General features: G+C 38.2%; 1 protein-coding gene across 1 annotated transcript in view; it reads left to right on the forward strand.

The window, feature by feature from the left end:
- LOC124789603 (fidgetin-like protein 1) overlaps positions 1 to 18728 on the forward strand; it is a 196166-nt gene that overhangs the window by 49501 nt on the left and 127937 nt on the right. The window contains exons 5-6 of the mRNA XM_047257012.1: positions 11237 to 11520; positions 14957 to 15111. Of these exons, the coding sequence (XP_047112968.1) occupies positions 11237 to 11520; positions 14957 to 15111 (439 nt within the window). The remainder of the gene's footprint in view (positions 1 to 11236; positions 11521 to 14956; positions 15112 to 18728) is intronic.

An 18728-nucleotide genomic window follows, 5' to 3' on the forward strand; every position in this document is an offset into this window, starting at 1 on the left:
GAAGGGTGAAGGAAAGAGACTGGAGAGGTCTAGGAAAAGGGGTAGATTTTGGGAAAGTCATCCAGAACTGCAGGTCAGATGAGATTTACTGTACAGGATGAGAAGGAAAGACTCATCCCGTAAGGTAAGTCTCCCCTGACCTGCGGTTCTGGGTGACTTCCCCAAAATCTACCTCTCTTCCTAGACCTATCCACTCCTTTTCGTTTACCTTTCTTCCTTCCCCTTCAGCCCTTCTGTCTGAAGAAGGAGCTACTGGCTCCTTAAGCCTGCCAGTCACAACAGTCTTTTATGTGTGTGTTCTGCTGCCGCTTGGTAAGTAGATTGTTTTATCTATCCAATTAAATAATTTTATCAATAATTGATTGTTTTCATTGTTGCATTTTTAGGGTTTAGTGTGACTCAGGTTTTGTTACCATCATGACACTGAATAAAGCCATTCACACCAGATATGGCAACAGTAATATTCTTAGGGCTGGCAGTTAATACAACTAGTGTTGTTAGCCTGTACCAAATATGAAATATAATTGACATATCATATATCAGCAAAAGACCAATGACTGAACTCTTAGGGACTCCTTAGAGTGGATATTTCCATAATGACTTCCTCGACCCACATGCAACACTTTGATGGCTGTTTTTAAGGCAGCTGTCAAAGCACAGCATTGCATTATTTTAGAATTCAGTTGTTCTACTTTCATAAGTAATATATACTGAAAGTGCTGCATGCATCGTCACTTCACAAATGTCCACGGCATGTTTGATGTCACCAGTCACTTTGTTAATGCAGTTCCTTTGGTACCATTTTACAAAAACCTGCTCAACGCATGTAATGAATTTTGTGAGTCTGAATGTAGTCTGACATCTTCCTATGAACAATGTACTTCAATGTTATGGATACAACAAGACAATACACTAATCGGCCTATAGTTGCTCAGTGAATTTGGGTTTTCATTCTTGGGTAGTGACTGAATTAAACTTTGTTTCCACTCGATAGAACTTGTCCTATCTCTGCATAAACACAGTCTATGTTTTATGTATTTTTTCTTATTATGGACATATCATGTTTGGTTCATTGTTATAAAAAGAACCACTACTATTGCTTATTAGATTTTCGATATCACCACTGAAAGAAATACAAACCTTAAAGGTGAGTAAAAATTGATTTCCATTCTATCATTTAGATCTCCAGTGGTAAAGTTTCCTGAATTGTTAAATTGCTTCTTTTCTCATTTTCCAAATAACTGTAACTTTGAATTTTCATAAAAACTGTTAATACATGAATTCAAATATGTATTTTCACCCTTCAGACCTTAGAGCTTGCTAGTTCTTAGATTCTGACTGTCAAACGTGGAGGGCAAGAATCATGGATGGCTACTATAAAGTTCAGTTGGATCTACAAACAGTGAATATGCATTATTGCTTTTAAGCATAACAGCTTCAGCAAAGTGTTTGCTTTTACATTATTTACCTTGTGTCGAAGTCTCAAGTCACTAGTTTATTTTAAATTAGTTGTTTGTGAATCTTGATTTGGGTATTTAGATCAGTGTAGTCAGTTTTAAAATACTATAAATTTTCTGGAGCTTAATTACTCAATAATTAACTGTACTTGCAAATGTCCAGAGAAAGTGGGAAGGGGAAGGGAGAGAGGGTCAGCCAGATCCAGTATCTTCTAGCACACATCATATCAACAAACATCTTGTTTCTCACATATTCTTCCCCATCTTTTCCTCTTCCCTGCAGCACACTGTCTGCCTGATAATGCTGTAAAGTGACACTGCTCACAAGGGGAACCACCCATAGGTCACTCTGACACAGTTGAAACTTTGCAAGTTGAAAGAAGTTGTAAAATAAAGGGAAACCTACTTTGGCTTGATCTATAACAAATTGCAGGCTCCAGCTTTTGGAAAATGCTTTGAGATTTGTGGTTTGCCACAAAATTATCACATTGCTTGAGGTGCTCTGAATTTTTATGCTTTTAATGTTTTTGTGGTAGATATCATGCCAGAGAATGCACTGGTTCTCCTGAAATGTGAAAGTAAAAATCAAAGAAAAACCTAAAAGACTAGAATTTGTATGCTTTTTGTTTTCATTTATTGTTACTTATATAAGATTTGGAATGATAATATTCATGATAAATGAGATTTGAAATGCGTATTTCTTTTGTCAGTGATTCTGTTCTGTCACAAAATATGTTTGTCACATACTTCCATGACAAAAAAGGGAAAAGAAAAGCAGTAAATTAGATTTGAACACAGGATTCAAAAATTCAAAACAGTGCTTATACCCAATGCCCTACCGACCAACCCGTTTTTGTATTGTGCAAGCACACTGATGAAATGGTGTCAACATCAACAATCATTTTCTCAGAAACTATTGAGTGTTGGCACCAGTGCCAAAATAGGTGTAATTTTATGTTCACCCTTCCTTCAACTTGAAAAGCTTTGTCTGTGTCAGAGTGTGACCTATTGAGGGTGGGTTCCCCTTGTCAATTGCTGTGGTTATTCTTCATATTCTACTGTCAATATTGACACATGTCATTAAACTGAATATCACACTACTCTAAAAGCCAGTAAAAAACTGTATGCAGTAATTAGAAAGCATTATATACTGAATCCAGCTTCTCGATTCACTTGAAAATGGTAAGTGGCAAAGTGAAATAGACAACTCAGCTCCTGGATCTGACCTAATTTTTCAATGATGTACTATTTGATTTATATTCTGCTTAACATATCAATGCTCAAATTCTGCTAAAAACAACTTATTCACATTTATGGAGCATATTTGTATCTCTTCCGTATCCAATATGGATCCTGCTTGTGGTCTTCCTTATGTGTCAAGGGGAATGAAGTCCATTCGGTGCAGTCTTTATTGTTGTTTTAGAAGAGATGTTGGGTGGAACAATTTGGTTCTGTAACGCCTCTAATTTTTGTTGTGAATCAAAATCACTCTCACAAAGTTCCTGTTTAGTTCAGATTGGTGGTCTTGGGAGCTACAGTTCTCGTGACACACAAGATTTTTGTCAGTTTTCTGAAAGAAGGTATAACATGGTAACACATGCTTATTATGCATCTCATCACAACGATCTCCTCAAAGGCCTGTGGGTGAAAAGTTTGTAAAGTAAAAGATGATTTTTCAACAACAGAACAGTTGGTTCACATATAGATGTTCACAATAGCCAAACTGTATGAACTACCTTGTCCCCTTCTATCTTTAAAACTTTCTGCTATCCAACTTTTTTCTAGTTCTTCATTTTGAAAACTGACTTTGGAGAGGCTAATATTTGTCATTAAATGATGCCTTCATGAAGCACATCTTTGTTACTGAACAGCTATCAATTAAGGGACTTTTTCTTTTAAAAGGATAGGAATAAGAGAGCTGGTGTCAGTAAATGATGATATGGATTATTTCTGAAAAAAAAAAGGTTGTAAGCATTCATCACACTACCCCAGCAAATATGACCGACATTGGTCATTTTCCTTGGTTATGAATAAATAATGAAATGTAGAAACTAGTCCTAGCACACTCCGCCAGACAGCGTTCTTTTCTCCCCCATTCGGACATTAACCCTTCCATGCCATTTCCAGATTGCTGCTTCCATCCCATGTGATTGCTGCGTTCTGGCCTGAGCTACCGGAGTTGGTAATCATGTGTGCATGAGGTGTGCTTGCTTGTGTGAGTGAATGATGTGTGTTTCTCTTTTGCTGATGGAGCCTGTAGCCGAAAGGTTGTGTAATGTCTTTTAATTGTGCCTGTCTGCAGCTTAATGTGTCTTCTTTATGGTGAGTAGCAATCTTATTCTTTCCTACATGATTAGTAATGGAACATAGGCTGTGGTTTTTGCCTTTTTAAGATTTTGAGCTGTTGCTATTTATTTTATTTGTCCATCTATAATTATGATTCCATATAATAGAGGATTTCCTTGCATATGTATCACATAGTAGGTTTGCAAACTGAAAGGGCTGTTGTTTTGTCATTTCAAGTCTGTCATTAAAGAGTTGAGTACTACTGTGGTCAGTGAACTTCTCAGACAGATGTCTTCTAGTTATTCATGACAAGCATCATATTTACTTAAAATGGTAAATGATGAGATAAACAACAGAAAGGTGTGGATATTAAATCTTTTATGATGGCACTGGCCTGCTCTTTGTTGAAGTCACAATCGAAAAACAGTCCTGTCACAAGGCACAGTCTAGAGATAATTAGCCTAACAGTAGTTGGAACCATCCTCTTACCACTCAGAAATCAGTATATAGCCAGTCTGTCGTTAACATGAGCATTAAGAATTCTGGGGATGTCCATGTAGCCAAAATTGTATCATAGATGAATCCATCTTTTGATTAGTGGAGGTGAACAGTTAGTTAGGTGACAACTAGAAGTAACCATGTGCTCCACTTCAATCACGTATTTTTGCAGTGGACTGCTATTAGTCATGCCTATTTTACTGGATTTGTTGTATACAGATGTGGAGTTGAGCCATACAGTGTGAAATGCTGCTGCCTGATGGGTAACACCACCAATTGTACTCTGCATGTTTCATACCAACAGCACTAGGAGACACTAAATCCCTTCCCCCAGGGTTAGGCAAATACTTTACATCCAAGAGTGACTCCTACAACTCTCTCATGTTGTGGCTTGCTGACCAAATGCACAATAAGAGAGAACTTTTTATGAATGTAAGCCAGGTTTATTTTTCTATAGAAGCTTTAAAACAACCATTTAATTGTAAAGGTATCATGTCTATAATGTGTGCAAGGTGCCAAGAAAATTACTACTGTCTCTATTTTTGTGAGGATTATCATTGCAGCATTTGGATATCATCAAATGTGAACTAATTAAAAGTATCTAATTTTACATACAAAGTTCTTGTGTACACTTTACAATCCCTTCATTGAAAGTTATTTGCAATCCCACATTTTCCTTTGCCTTTCCTTTTCATGCCTGTATGAAAATGTTAATAAGTCCCAAATCCACAGTTTGAATCCAGAAAGTAATGCATCTCATTTTTTTTTGTGATGGACTGTATGTCACAGTGCATTCGGGCTGGGGAGAGTAGTGGGGGGTGGGGGGGACCTTGCTTTTCAGTGGTAGGTTGCTCAATTGTTTCTGCACTCTTGGAGGGTTAGGACTGCTTCTTCCATTAACCTCTATGTAGTGGTCGCATTGAACTTGTTGTTGTTGTTGTTGTTGTTGTTGTTTTCAGTACAGAGACTGGTTTGATGCAGCTCTCCATGCTACTCTATCCTGTGCAAGCTTCTTCATCTCCGAGTAACTACTGCAACCTACATCCTTTTGAATCTGCTTAGTATATTCATCTCTTGGTCTCCCTCCATGATTTTTACCCCCCATGCTTCCCTCCAATACTAAATTGGTGATCCCTTGATGCCTCAGAACGTGTCCTATCAGCTGATCCCTTCTTCTAGTCAAGTTGTCTCACAAATTCCTTTTCTCCCCAATTCTACTCAGTACCTCCTCATTAGTTATGTGATCTACCCATCTAATCTTCAGCATTCTTCTGTAGCACCACATTTCGAAAGCTTCTATTCTCTTCTTCTCTTAACTATTTATTGTCCATGTTTCACTTCCATACATGCCTACACTCCATACAAATACTTTCAGAAAAGACTTCCTGACACTTAAATCTATACTCAATGTTAACAAATTTCTCTTCTTCAGAAAAGCTTTCCTTGCCACAGCCAGTCTATGTTTTATATCCTCTCTACTTTGACCATCATCAGTTATTTTGCTTCCCAAATAGCAAAACTCATCTACTACTTTAAGTCTCTCATTTACTGGTCTAATTTCATCAGCATCACCTGATTTAATTCAACTACATTTCATTATTCTCATTTTACTCTTGTTGATGTTCATCTTACATCCTCCTTTCAAGACACTGTCCATTCCATTCAACTGCTGTTCCAAGCGTTGAACTTATGATGGAGAAAATTTTAGACCAACACTGTTTCATAAAGTTTTGTGTGAAACTCAACAAAACACTGCTGGAAGCTTTTGAAATGCTTAAAAAAAGCCTTCATGGCTGATTTCCTGTCCAGGCCACAGTCGAACAGATGGTGCAAGATACTTAGATATGGTCAGGAGAAGGTTACGGACGAGACCCGCGCAGAACATGTGATGAAGTAAGCTGGGATAATTTTAATTCCCCTCTTGTTTTGCCATCTGCCTCCTTAAATTCGCTTTTTCACTTTGAGCTAATTACCATTAACATACATGAGTATAATCTACATTTTCATAAAAGAAGAAGATTGACATAGTAATTGTAAACATTTGGAAGACGAAATCCTAGTAATCTTAAAGTATTTATTTGGCTCTGTTCGAAAACATTTAGCAGAGCCAGCCCTTAATTAATTCCAAAGTAATTAACAGTTTTGTCAAAAGTATTGTTTGCATACTTAGATTTGTTAATTTCATGATTTAAACAAATAATTCGGCTTAACCCTTGCAGTAGAAGAAACTGTTAAAAAGGCGGATTTTTTTTATGTATTCAGTTAATGTTATGTGTTAAGTTTTAATTGTAATTTCTGTAAATTTAATTTTGAACAATATGTAGTTTCAGTACCTATTATTGTGATGATACATAAAAGCCCGATTTTTGGTCAAGAGACAGTCAATCCACAGCCGAGTTTCAGACAGGGAACCCATGTTGGTTAGAACAACAACAATGCTTCAACTAAACTGTCAAATAAGTGTTACACCAATAGGCCGTGTGTTAAAACAATGATAGTGTCTGCTCCATACGTATTCTTCAAGAACTATGAATTATGTGGTTATGGTTTTACTGCTCGTAGATGTTCAACAGTAAACTATGGTAGCAGTATGTGGATGGTTTGCCTGCTAACTATTAATGAGGCTTATAGGAAGTTAGAACAATAGGGCACTGGCCACATATAAATGTGTATTATTGGGGGGTTGTGAAAAGTGAAATGAAAGCACTTTGAAATGCAACTGTTCGCCTGTTGGCTACATTATTTACAGTAGTCAGTGTCGGAATCCACAACCCCTTTTTCAGCCAGTGTAGCAGCACGGTACATCAACACCGAGGACAACAAACGAAATAAATAAAGCACGTGGAAATGCTACAAACGCGTGTCAATAACGCAAACGGATGACCATAGATTTTTATTGCCAGTTGTTGAATTCAGACCGTCATATGATTGTTCTCTTGATGTCAAAATTATTGAACTTGCCAAAACAAACAGTTGTTCATGGTATGATCTGGACTCAAAGGGACTGAGTGCGGAATGGTGCACGATTTCGTCACCTTGCCAGAAGTGTGCTCGCATAAGCAAGTCCCATGCGAAGTCCATGTTCATATTCTTTTATACTCAAGGGAGAGTGCGCTACGAGTTTATACCCACTGGCCAGGCTGTCAGTGCTCAGTTTTATGAGGAAGTGCTCCAGAGACTGAATCACAGGGTTGCCCGTATCTGAAAGGAGTTCTGTGCGTAGTGGAAACTGCACCACAGCAACACGCCGGCTCACACCGCCTTTCTTGTCATGGCGTAACTGACCCAGATTGGTGTAAAAACGGTGCCCTGCCACTGTGCAGCCCCATCCCGGTCCCAGCAGATTTTTTCCCCCCCTCAGCAGAAAAGGGACCTCATAGGAAAGTATCTTGAGTCGCTGTACACTGTGCAAGCTACTTCGATGGCTTTCCTGAAGAGCATCCTAACTGAGGAGTTCCAGAAAGCTTATGATGTATGGAAATCACTCTGACAAAATAAAGATGGTGACACTTTGCTTTCTGAAAAAAACATTGTACTGAATGTTATTTCAGTTTTATTTACAATGTGAGTAACATAAAAATTGAAAAGGAAAAAAGTTAATGTGTACATTCTCAACCCCATGGCCACCAGATTCCCATTCTGTTATTTTTCTGTTGCACCAACTGCTGCCTGGAAACTACGCTAATGTAAGTGTCTCATGCCTCACCCGACCTGCACCAAAAGTTATTTTTTCTAAGTACTTGGCTATCTCGAGCTCCCACTGCTGATACTTTCATTTCTGACCAAGTCTATAAATAAATATGGACAAAATTGATGGTGAGTAGGTGCTGTCCACTTGTGAGCTGGAAGCAGCGTTTGCGCTGCTGTTGGCACATATCACTGTGGGCTCAGTTCTGATGATGTTACTGTGGGTCATTTCTGGTAACAACTTTGTGTGTGGTGGCCTGGGAGTGATTGACAGTAGTGGGAGGTCAAGGAAACGTCTTGCCGGCCGGAGTGGCCGTGCAGTTATAGGCGCTTCAGTCTGGAACTACGTGACCGCTACTGTCGCCGGTTCAAATCTTGTCTTGGGCATGGATGTGTGTGATGTCCTTAGGTTAATTAGATTTAAGTAGTTCTAAGTTCTAGGGGACTGATGACCTCAGCTGTTAAGTCCCATAGTGCTCAGAGCCATTTGAACAGTTTTGAAACCTCTTCTTAAATGTGCATGTCTGTATTTTTGCTCTCTGAAATGTTTTGTGGTAGTCTTTCTGTATGATGCTGTCTTTTTTGCTAAGGTCCCTTTCAGAGATACGGATAGTAGGTATCAGTGACCCATTACCAAGATGATTATTTCAATGTAAGGTACACTCTAAAGTACACAAATTGCCAGGAACATGCAGCACATTGTTTAAAAAATTGACATGTTTTTTAAATCCATCACAGCCAATAGCAGTAACAATTACTGACTTGTATTCTAAAAAATTAGCAGTTTTCGAGAAAGCAGCTTCATTCAACAGTTTTCTAGCTTGCTCTTCAGAGCAGCATTACTGTGGAACAATTTTAGGGTTTCATAAAAGCTGTTGATAACTCTTTAACTAATGAAAAAAATTGCTGCAGTAAAACTTCCTTGAATAGTAGACAATCGAATTCTGTGCCTTTGAGATGATGAAGTTCTTTTGATTGTCATATTATATGTGGAAACACACTGTTGGTTTGTTTTGTAAATAATAGGAAGAAAGGCTCTCTTCCATTTTTCTAATTGGCCTTGTCTCTTCTAGGGTTTCCTTCAGTTACTGTAGTGATTTTCTTCTTTGTTATGTAGCACTTCTTAACATTTATTAAAAAAAGTCCCAAAAAATGCAAAAACAGTTAACAGATTTATGTCCTGTGCACTAGTAAATAATAGCTGCAGCCCTATTGTTTTCTGGATTATGTGATTCTGATTTTGTGCTGTTATTGGCTTGTCCAATAGATGCCACAGTCTGAAGTGAAATGCATTGATAGGAGTCCATTTTTGGAATTCACACAAACGTTCAGTTGCTAAAAGCGTGTATGTTTGGATATTTGTTGGAAGGAATGGATTTCATCAATGAAGAGAGTAAGGGAAAATATTGACAACTTTCTCTACCTTGACGAGGGAAACGTGTCTCTGTCTTTGATATTCAGCTAGTCAAACATCATTAGCTGTTTTAACTACCATATGGACATTAACAAATTAAAACTGGAACACCAAGCAGGATACATATGACTTCCACAGATTAAGTACAAGACAACACACGAGTGATTACAACAGAGAAACTATACGTGATCTGTGGCATGAAAATTTAGTATGATATGAAGCCATCAAATATTGCACAAGTGTCTCTTAATGTTGTGATATGTAATCAGAGATCAGGCTTGCACATTCCTCACCAAATACAGTAGAGAATTCTTCTTCCTGAAACATTTCTGGTTATGTGGGTCATTCACAGAGCCTCTTCCAGTCTTCTCTTTCTCCCACTGTCTATCATTCACAATTTCCTCTCATTGTAGGCCTCTTCGGTTCACATCATCCTTCACCTGGTCTCTCCATCTTGTTCATGGTCTTGTGATTGGTCTTCTCTCAGATTCTGTCCATTCCAAAGCTCTTCTTGGAAGTCTTTTTTATCCCTTTCTTTTAGTGTGGCCAAACCATTTCATCCAGTTTCTCTCCATAGTTTCTTTTATGGGACTGATATGAAGCGTGTTTCGTATTGTTTTATTCCTTATCCTGGTTCTTCTCGTCTTACCCATGATCCATCATAGAAAGCCCATCTTTGTCATTTGTATTCTGCTCAGATCTTTCTTTGTCAAAGTTCAACATTCTGATCTGTAGGTCAAAATTGGTAGAAAATATGACTTGTACGTGATGATCTATGTTTTAACAGGTATTTTCTGTTTCCTAATTATATCCACTAAACAATAATAAAATTTTGAGCAATTTCCTGTCATCTCCAAAATTTCATCTTAGGTGTTTCATTTCTGGGTTAGCTTACTATCTGGATATTTGAAAGCTTATACTGTAATAATTTTTTCCATAGCAGCTTGCATCCTTCATTTTTTAGGGTTCTAGTACATCAGTTGGTAAAGATAGAACCTTAAAGGATCACTTTGTTGCCCGTCTCTTAAGAACAGTCCCCCCCCCCCCCCCTTCAGAAAGGGGTAGAGGTATTGAGTTGAAATACTAAGGTCTACAGTCCCTTGGCAATATTAAAAAGTTGAGCTTCTAAGTCACTGCAGTCAAAAACCATTTATGCGTTGTATTTTGATATTTGCAATCTCGCTCATCAAAAGGTATAGATGATCAATCTACATAAGTAATTAAGTTTGTTTTGGACCTTCAGAACCCTCTGCCAGGTATATAGTTGTTCCTCCAATTTCTGATCTTTGGCTTCCCAAATCATCCCATTGTCTGCGTATGCTGTGATTCACATATTGCTTGCTGGGAGTTGACTGAAATACGATATTTGAGTACCGAAGAGTGGTAGTACTTCAGACTCTGAAATATTTCTAAAGTAGTGGCTAATGTTCAAATTTTGTACCCAGTGGCATAATCAGATATCACATTTGGTGTTCGCCATGACACTCAACAATGTTGGCTTGCAGATTGTAGTCACCACAGTAGCGTCTAACATGTACGCGATCAAACTGTAAATCATGTTGGAAAGGGATGCATCTGAAAACACCACTCTGCATGCATGCTGTGGTGTTTCAAACCCAGTCTGAGGTGGGTGTGTTTTCTGGAGAATCGAAGTGGGCATGATGGTAACTGCTGCATAAGTCAAGCACGCATTTAGTTTTATAATTTTTGAAACTTTATTGAATTCTTTGTGTCAACCAGATTTGTGGAAATTGCTTTTGTGCTGACACTAGTATAAACATACATAATCATCAAGGATTACAATTTAAACTGTGATGAGACCCTATAAACAGTTAATAATAATAGGTTCAATTTAAGAGTTGCCACTTTTTTTTTTTTTTTTTTTTTCCCTCAGGTGTGTGGATGCCAGGCAGGCAAAATCTGCCAGGTGTAGGTTTCCCAGACACTGTTGATGTCAAAAAAACTATGCAGAGCAGAATGTCAGCAGCAGTACCAAAATTTAATCCGCAGAAAGATGTGGTTTGGGGTCCATCAGTGCATCAGAGGGATGCACTTCCTTCATCCACATCATCTACTAATCAATCAAATATCTTCAGGCAAGAGAAGAAAGGTTACAGTAATTTTGATGAAGGGAACCAACATCAAAACACAGCTTTTCATACTGCTAGAGAAGAACTGGTAAGAAAATGACGTGTGTGTGTGTGTGTGTGTGTGTGTGTGTGTGTGTGTGTGTGTGGTGCAGTGCAGTATATGTAAGCCAAATTTATTCTACAAACTGGTTGTAATGAATACATTTGGACTTTTAGGTTTATTTTGACAAGTGAATGAATAGCTGTAAAATGTCCTGCTTTCACCTTATCGTCATTGAATATGATTTCACTGTCTCTAACAAATGTTTCTGTGACCTTCCTGTTGGTTGTTTCCCCAGTATCTCACATCAAAGTATCTTCTTGCATTTTTTTACATTTCTCCATTCTCATCAAGTGACCATACCACTGCAGGCTGCACTTACATATGCCAACAATAATGACCTTCCTGTTGGTTGTTTCCCCAGTATCTCACATCAAAGTATCTTCTTGCATTTTTTTACATTTCTCCATTCTCATCAAGTGACCATACCACTGCAGGCTGCACTTACATATGCCAACAATAATGGGCAGTTTGGTGCCAGCATAACTTCTGTTTATTTTGTTTTTCTCATTGTTATTCTTAGTCTTCTGATATATAATTTTCATGAATTACATGTCTTTAGCTTATAAAGTTTTCTGTTGTTCTTATCAAGGAGAGTATCTATTTCCAGTCCATAGATCAGAATTGGTACAAAGTGAGTGTGTGACATGGTTAGTTTATATTTTTTGAGCATTTTGCTCTCTTGTATTCGGTTTCTCGTTTGGCTGTATAGCTATGAGGTCTTTTACGTCTGTTGGGTATTTCTTATCTTGCTGGGGTATGGTATATTCCAAGCATTTGAAATAGTTTCTTCCTCAGTGACTTTCATTTGTGCTGCTTATTTTAAGTTTGAACTTTCTGAACTGGTTATTCCAACAAACCAAGATAAATATTAGTTACGATAAGACACTGCCTTGTTGCACTCCTTTGTGTGTTTCAAAGCACTAGGATCTTCTGACTTCTATTTAAACACAGCTGTAACTTGCACATTTTCAGGTTTTTAATAAGAAAGCTTGATATGTTTCTATATCCTGGGCATTTCCTAATCTCCTGTCTTGGGACAGTGACATGCATTTTCTGTATCTAGAAATACTGTGGCGACATTCCTCCCCAGTTTCCAGTACTACTCCATTAAAATACTTGCAACAAAAAGAAAGATTTGTAGTGCTTCTGTTCTTCCTGAATCTCCATTGTTATTCTCTGAAGAGTGCTTTGAATATATTTCTTAGCTTTTATCATCTCTACATTGAGTTCATCAGTACCTGGCTTCTTACCATTTTATGTTCTTTAGTTGTGTCTATTCTTCCAGACACATTAGTGAGTGCTATGTAAGATTTGCATGTAGCCTCTCTCTCTGTCATCACCAATGCTGTTGTTTTCACTAATGTTTCCAGCAGGACAGGTTTTAGTTAATTGCTGTTCGTGTGTGCCTCTACACAAGGCTAATTGAGCTTCCCTACTAGAACAGGGCAACACAGCGTAATGTCAGTACAAAGTACATAATTAGGGTTACTGTTGTCTCCCCCAGCTGAAGATGATGTGCAAACAGTTAGTATTGCATTATTGGCCTGTCATTTCTGTTTCTACAGCATTCTTAGTTGTACGTGAGTATCACATGTGCTGTGTGGAAGTCACTGAAAACAAATTTTGTCTGTCTGATTAGTTGGCTGAAACTTGAAAATGCATTTCTGTTGTTTCATTATTATTTGAAGTTTCTCATTAGCACTGTAGAGAAATGAAGCCCTGTGTTCATCAATTACTGTTTCCCTCCTGCGAGCAGATCGGAAAAGATTTTCCCAATCGTGCAGAAATTCTGAACCAGTGAAGTTCGTTTTGTCAGTGGTATAACTTGGCTGAGAAACATAACTTAATAACACTTCTGATACACAAGCTTTCCCATCATAGGCAGGGCCATTTGTGTAAGCAGCCAAGTCATATACAAGCTCTGCCACAGTCACTGCACAGCATTTTATGTGAGTGTGATGACCCGCCAGCTGTCCACCAGAATGAATGGTCACTGCCAAACTCTGGCCAAGAACAAAGTTAAGAGCAAGTGACACAACAGGCTGAGCACAATACACTTGACTTCAATGGCTGCTTCACATTCTGTGCCATCTAGATCCTATCTCCCAGCTCCAGTTTTTCTGAACCACGTAGAAGGGAGTTACAGTTGAAGCACATCCTTTGCTGCCGTAATCCTCCTGGTCTCAATTTCTGTTAATCCATTACACCCACACCTTCTACCCAACAGTTTCCCCTTACTCTGTTCTCTCACCCCCTCCAAATCCGTGCCTGCATGTCATCTTCATTGTGCACTGCATCTCGTCAGCTCTGGTGCCAGTGTGCCACATGCCTAGACTGTGCAGCTGCCACCCCTCCCTCCCCCCCTCCTGCACACCTGCAGCCGGCACAATGTAGGAGTGTAGGTTTTGTGTGTGTGTCCTTTACTTCTAAGTTATTAGTCAGAGTGTGATAAAATTTCCAAGTGTTTCAATGACTGACAATTGGCCTTAAATGTTACCTACAATTACAGTGAGTCACAGTTGGAACTGATCTATGCATACAAATACCTGGTTGCAATAATTTATAGGGATATGAAATGGCCTGACGATATAGGCTCATTGTAAGTAAAGAAGGTGATAGCCTTCAATTCATTGGTACTATATTGGGAAAATACAGTCAGACTACAGAGGAGACTGCTTACACAATGTTTATGGGACCCAAATTGGTCTAACAAGGAACCCAGATAGGTTCAACAATGGATATTTGAATGTGTACAAAGAATGGTGGCACTTGTGGTCGCAGATTTGTTTGACCTTGTGGTGAGCGTCAGGAGATGCTGATAAACCTGAAATGGCAAATCTTGAAGATACACCAATCACCCTGCAAAAATCTACTTGCAAAATTTTTGGAATCCAGTATCAGCCTTAGAATCTAGGAATATACTGTAGCTATTTGCATATCATGCACAAAGGCATTCAAACAATCATTCTTTCAGTACTGTGTATGTGAATGGAATGCCGTACACTTTATGGCGATTTGCAGAACATAGAAGCAGAAGTCACATATAACCATCTGTAAATAGGCAGCATTTACCAGTGTACAAAAGTAATTGCATTGAGAAGAATACTGTTTTATTGTGCAAATTACATTAGATAGAGCTTTCTGACTCTTCATGTATTTCATTTGACCCTTTTGATTTGCAAGCATGGCAGGATAGTTCTGTAGCTTTACTTTCTTCAGATCTACATCATTAATTAATTTTGTTCTTCTTTTGATACACATTTTGTGAAGTCTTTTATTTTCTTGTTTGTAAGAAAATATCCTTTAAGAATCTTATTAATCGATATACATATATTTTAGTAGATGTGAAATTGAGAGTTTTTTTTCCTTCTATTACTGAATTATATTTTTTGTAGCAGTTACAATGTTGCTCTTTTTGCAGAACCTTCAGAATCAGAAGAAGTGGGGTTCTGGCAGATGTGGCGGTGCCTCATCAATGGAACAGCAGCCATCCTATGCCTATGGTGCTCAGAAACGGTCCCTTGGTACTCGACGTGGTGTTATGAACAAATTTATTCCTCCAATAAGAAATGAAGAGTGAGTATTCTTCTGCTTTAAATCTGTAGTTACTTATTTACATTTCAAATATGACGTTTTATTTAATTAGAAACTTACATTGATCAAATAGGTGTGATGAGAACATATTCTGATGAAACAGCACTGTGGAAATAATGTAATTTAAATATATCTAACGGTAGATAAATATGTGATAAAAAAAAAACAGGAATTTTTATGTACATTTGTTTTTCTGTGGTGTATATTCTATAGCAAGCTACTGAATCATTTTAGCAATACACAGGGACCTCAATCAAGCATAAGTGATATACAAGAGTTTAGAAGGCATACAGGGGTTAAGAAGGCAATAAAAGACACACACACACTAAAGAATAATGCTAAAAAATAATTAAATAATATGTAATAGTGCAGCAGCTAACGATTTTGAATGTAATCTTAATTATACAACTGAAGATGACATGACACCCATCTAGAGAACACTCCACATGCCAGTGGAGTGGAGTCTATCGTTGTTTGTTTGGTATGACATTACCTGAATGAAATTTTCTTTTGAATTAGTAAATGCAGATTTAGATAAATTACACTAACCTGCATTTTAAAACATTTTGTCAGATGATTTGTTGAAAGTAGGTGTTCTTGAATCAATTTTTATGCTGAGTCTAGAAATAACTACCATTTTTGTCTATCACATCAGGTTTTTACACAAAATAAGAAGTAATATTTGATGATTTTCTTTTCTGAGTCCACAAATATATTCTAACACAATTTCACAGGAGGTAAGTTTTTAATCAAAACACATTTAAAAAATAAACTAAATTTAAAAATACTCCTCAGTACTCCCCTAACTTGTTTCATGACTACATTGTATAAAAACAAGAAGTCAGCAGTGTTCCATTAATTTTTAAACTTTTCCTTCCTTGATTTCCTTCCAGATCCTGGTATATGATGACTGTCCCTCTTCAATATCCAACAGTAGTCGGCCATCATAGCTGCAGTCCATTGCCACTGGTACCTCCTCTCCATCTCCTTAATATCTCTTCAATGTAATGTCCTAAATTTTCCAGGAAGTAGTTGATCTGTGAGTGCAGAAAGTGGACTTTCTCACTGATTTAACAATTTTGCAACTATTTTCACCAAGCGAGGTGGTGCAGTGGTTAGCACACTGGACTTGCATTTGGGAGGATGACAGTTCAAACCCACATCTGGCCACCCAGATTTAGGTTTTCCCTTTCCCTAAATATCTTCAGGCAAATGCCAGGATGGTTCCTTTGAAAGGACACGGCAGATTTCCTCCCCCATCCTTCCCTAATCGATGGGACTGATAACCTCACTGTTTGGTCCCCTCCGCTGAATCATCCCACCGACCAATCATTTTCAACAATGGCCTTGTAGAGAACAACTTTCTTATTCCACAGAAAGTTCTCTAACTGATCGGAAGGCGGTCATGCCCCTTTTTCTCTTTTATTCGTCATCTTCTCAGAATCTACATCCTCATCAATTTCATTATTTGAGGACTTAAAAAAAAAAAATCCAACTTTCAGTTTGTCTCGTGGGAGGAAGGAAAATTTCATGGAAAGGTACTTGACGCAGGGTCCATCCTGTGGTAGAGTCTTTAAAAATTACATCATCAAGCCCAATTTTATTTGTAGAGGTTGGAGCAAGACACTTCTATTTTTTATTCTTTTTTCTACAAGTGGTTAGTGCAGGATATTATTAGTTAAGGGCACAAAATTTCTCTGCTCTGACCAAATTCCCACACTCAAATGTCTGTGCTTTAACCAACTGTCCAACTTGCATAGAAAGCAAGGCACTTATGTGAACCCAACTTGTTGTCTGAATAGTACCCCTACAACTTTAAAGTCACTGCAGATAAGCTACGTGCGTTCTTCATACTGTATACTCGTTAAGTGTTTTCATGTTCTGATACATTGCTGTTATTTGAGCTGAATGGGCCACAAGAATGTACCTATATGCATTTCCATTATGCAGTAACACCCCTTGCAGGCTCCTCACTGATGAGTCTAGAAAATTCTCCACTGTGTAGGATCATGTTCAATGCCATAGAAGTGCAATAACTCATTATTACAGTAAACCAAGGACTTGATCTAAGAGAATAAATGAACTAATTATTTCTCTCTGTCTGCACCATGAGTAATGTGTTCCTGGTTACAGAAGATTCTTACTTTTTAACCAGGAGCCAAGTGGTTCCACAGATTCCTTAGGCAACTTCGAATTTCGTATGAGATCATTAAGTTCACTCTGAGAGAACAGCTGTGGAGTAAAGTCGCATTCAGAATCGTGGACATCACTATTGTCTTCGGTAATTCCATCAACTTCATTTTCATCATCATCTTCTGCCACGTTCTCTACAATAGTTGGAGGAAGAGTAACAATTGGATCTTCTCCGTGTGAAAACTGGCCTAATGACTGAATCAGTGCTTGGATACACAATTTCTCTCTTATTTTTCGAGCTGCACCCCTGAACATTAACAAAGCAGAAGTAACAGTCATTAAGGTGACTTTTAGGCTCCCTCCACACCATTGGGATCACAAATGGCGTGCATATTTTCTTTCCTTTTGTCCCCAATCTTAACCATTCCATACAATAGTGGCAAACTGTTTCTAGCACCCGTCCCTTGTCCTGGTCACAGAGTTTCTCTTTAAAATAAGCATGGTAAGCTTTTTGCACAGTCTGCTTAGTTACTGAATAATTCCCAAAAATATTTCAGAAAAGATTTAAGTCCTACACAGACTTCTGCGTTAGCATTATAGCAACTGTCAATAGTAGGTGAAGTGTTTTCTTAATACTGTCTTAAATATACAAAATAATCACAATATAGCACTAGTAACCCAATCCTGTGAGACACTCAGGGTCACATAACAACAACAATCATCAATAGGAGTAACAACCTAAAAGTATACAAAGGCATATTGAAAAACTTCCCTCCAATAATACACATGACCTACTGGTGCAGCTATATATCTTTGAAGTCAAAGTGCGGCAAAACTATACGTGATTGCAAAAAACTGAAATCAGATTTGGAATCAGCATAAAAAGTTGAGGTAGTATCACGTATTAGTTTTCAGTTCTCTGATACAATGCAGACTAGTGTTATTGTAAATACTTTTGGATTAAAGGAGACCATTCACCGAAAAACAGAAGAGTTGAGTTGTTGTTAGAGAGAAAAAGAAAACTTACTAGCTTTTGGAATTAACTCTCTCTCTCTCTCTCTCTCTCTCTCTCTCTCTCTCTCTCTCACACACACACACACACACACACACACACACACACACACACACACACACACACACACACACTTCTGCATCTACATGGTGCTGGCTGGACTAATATTGCCAGTGCTTTATTTCTTGGCAGGTGGATGATTTGTGGTGGGAGTAGTGTTAGGTGAGGTGGATAGAGGGTGTGGGATCTGTAGGATGTGTTGCAAGGAGGACGCCCATTTACATACTTCAGAGAAGCTGGTGGTGGAGGGAAAGATCCAGGTGAAATGAAATGTTGTGTGGTGAGGCCCTCCCAATAGGTAGACCCACTCACCTGGTGCAAGTCTTTTGAGGTGGCGCCACTTCGCTGACTGACTTGCCCATCTGTGAGGCTGAAATGATGATGATGAAGACTG

This window comes from Schistocerca piceifrons, chromosome 3 (genome assembly GCF_021461385.2).
Source record: "Schistocerca piceifrons isolate TAMUIC-IGC-003096 chromosome 3, iqSchPice1.1, whole genome shotgun sequence".
Taxonomy (NCBI): Eukaryota; Metazoa; Arthropoda; class Insecta; order Orthoptera; family Acrididae; genus Schistocerca; species Schistocerca piceifrons.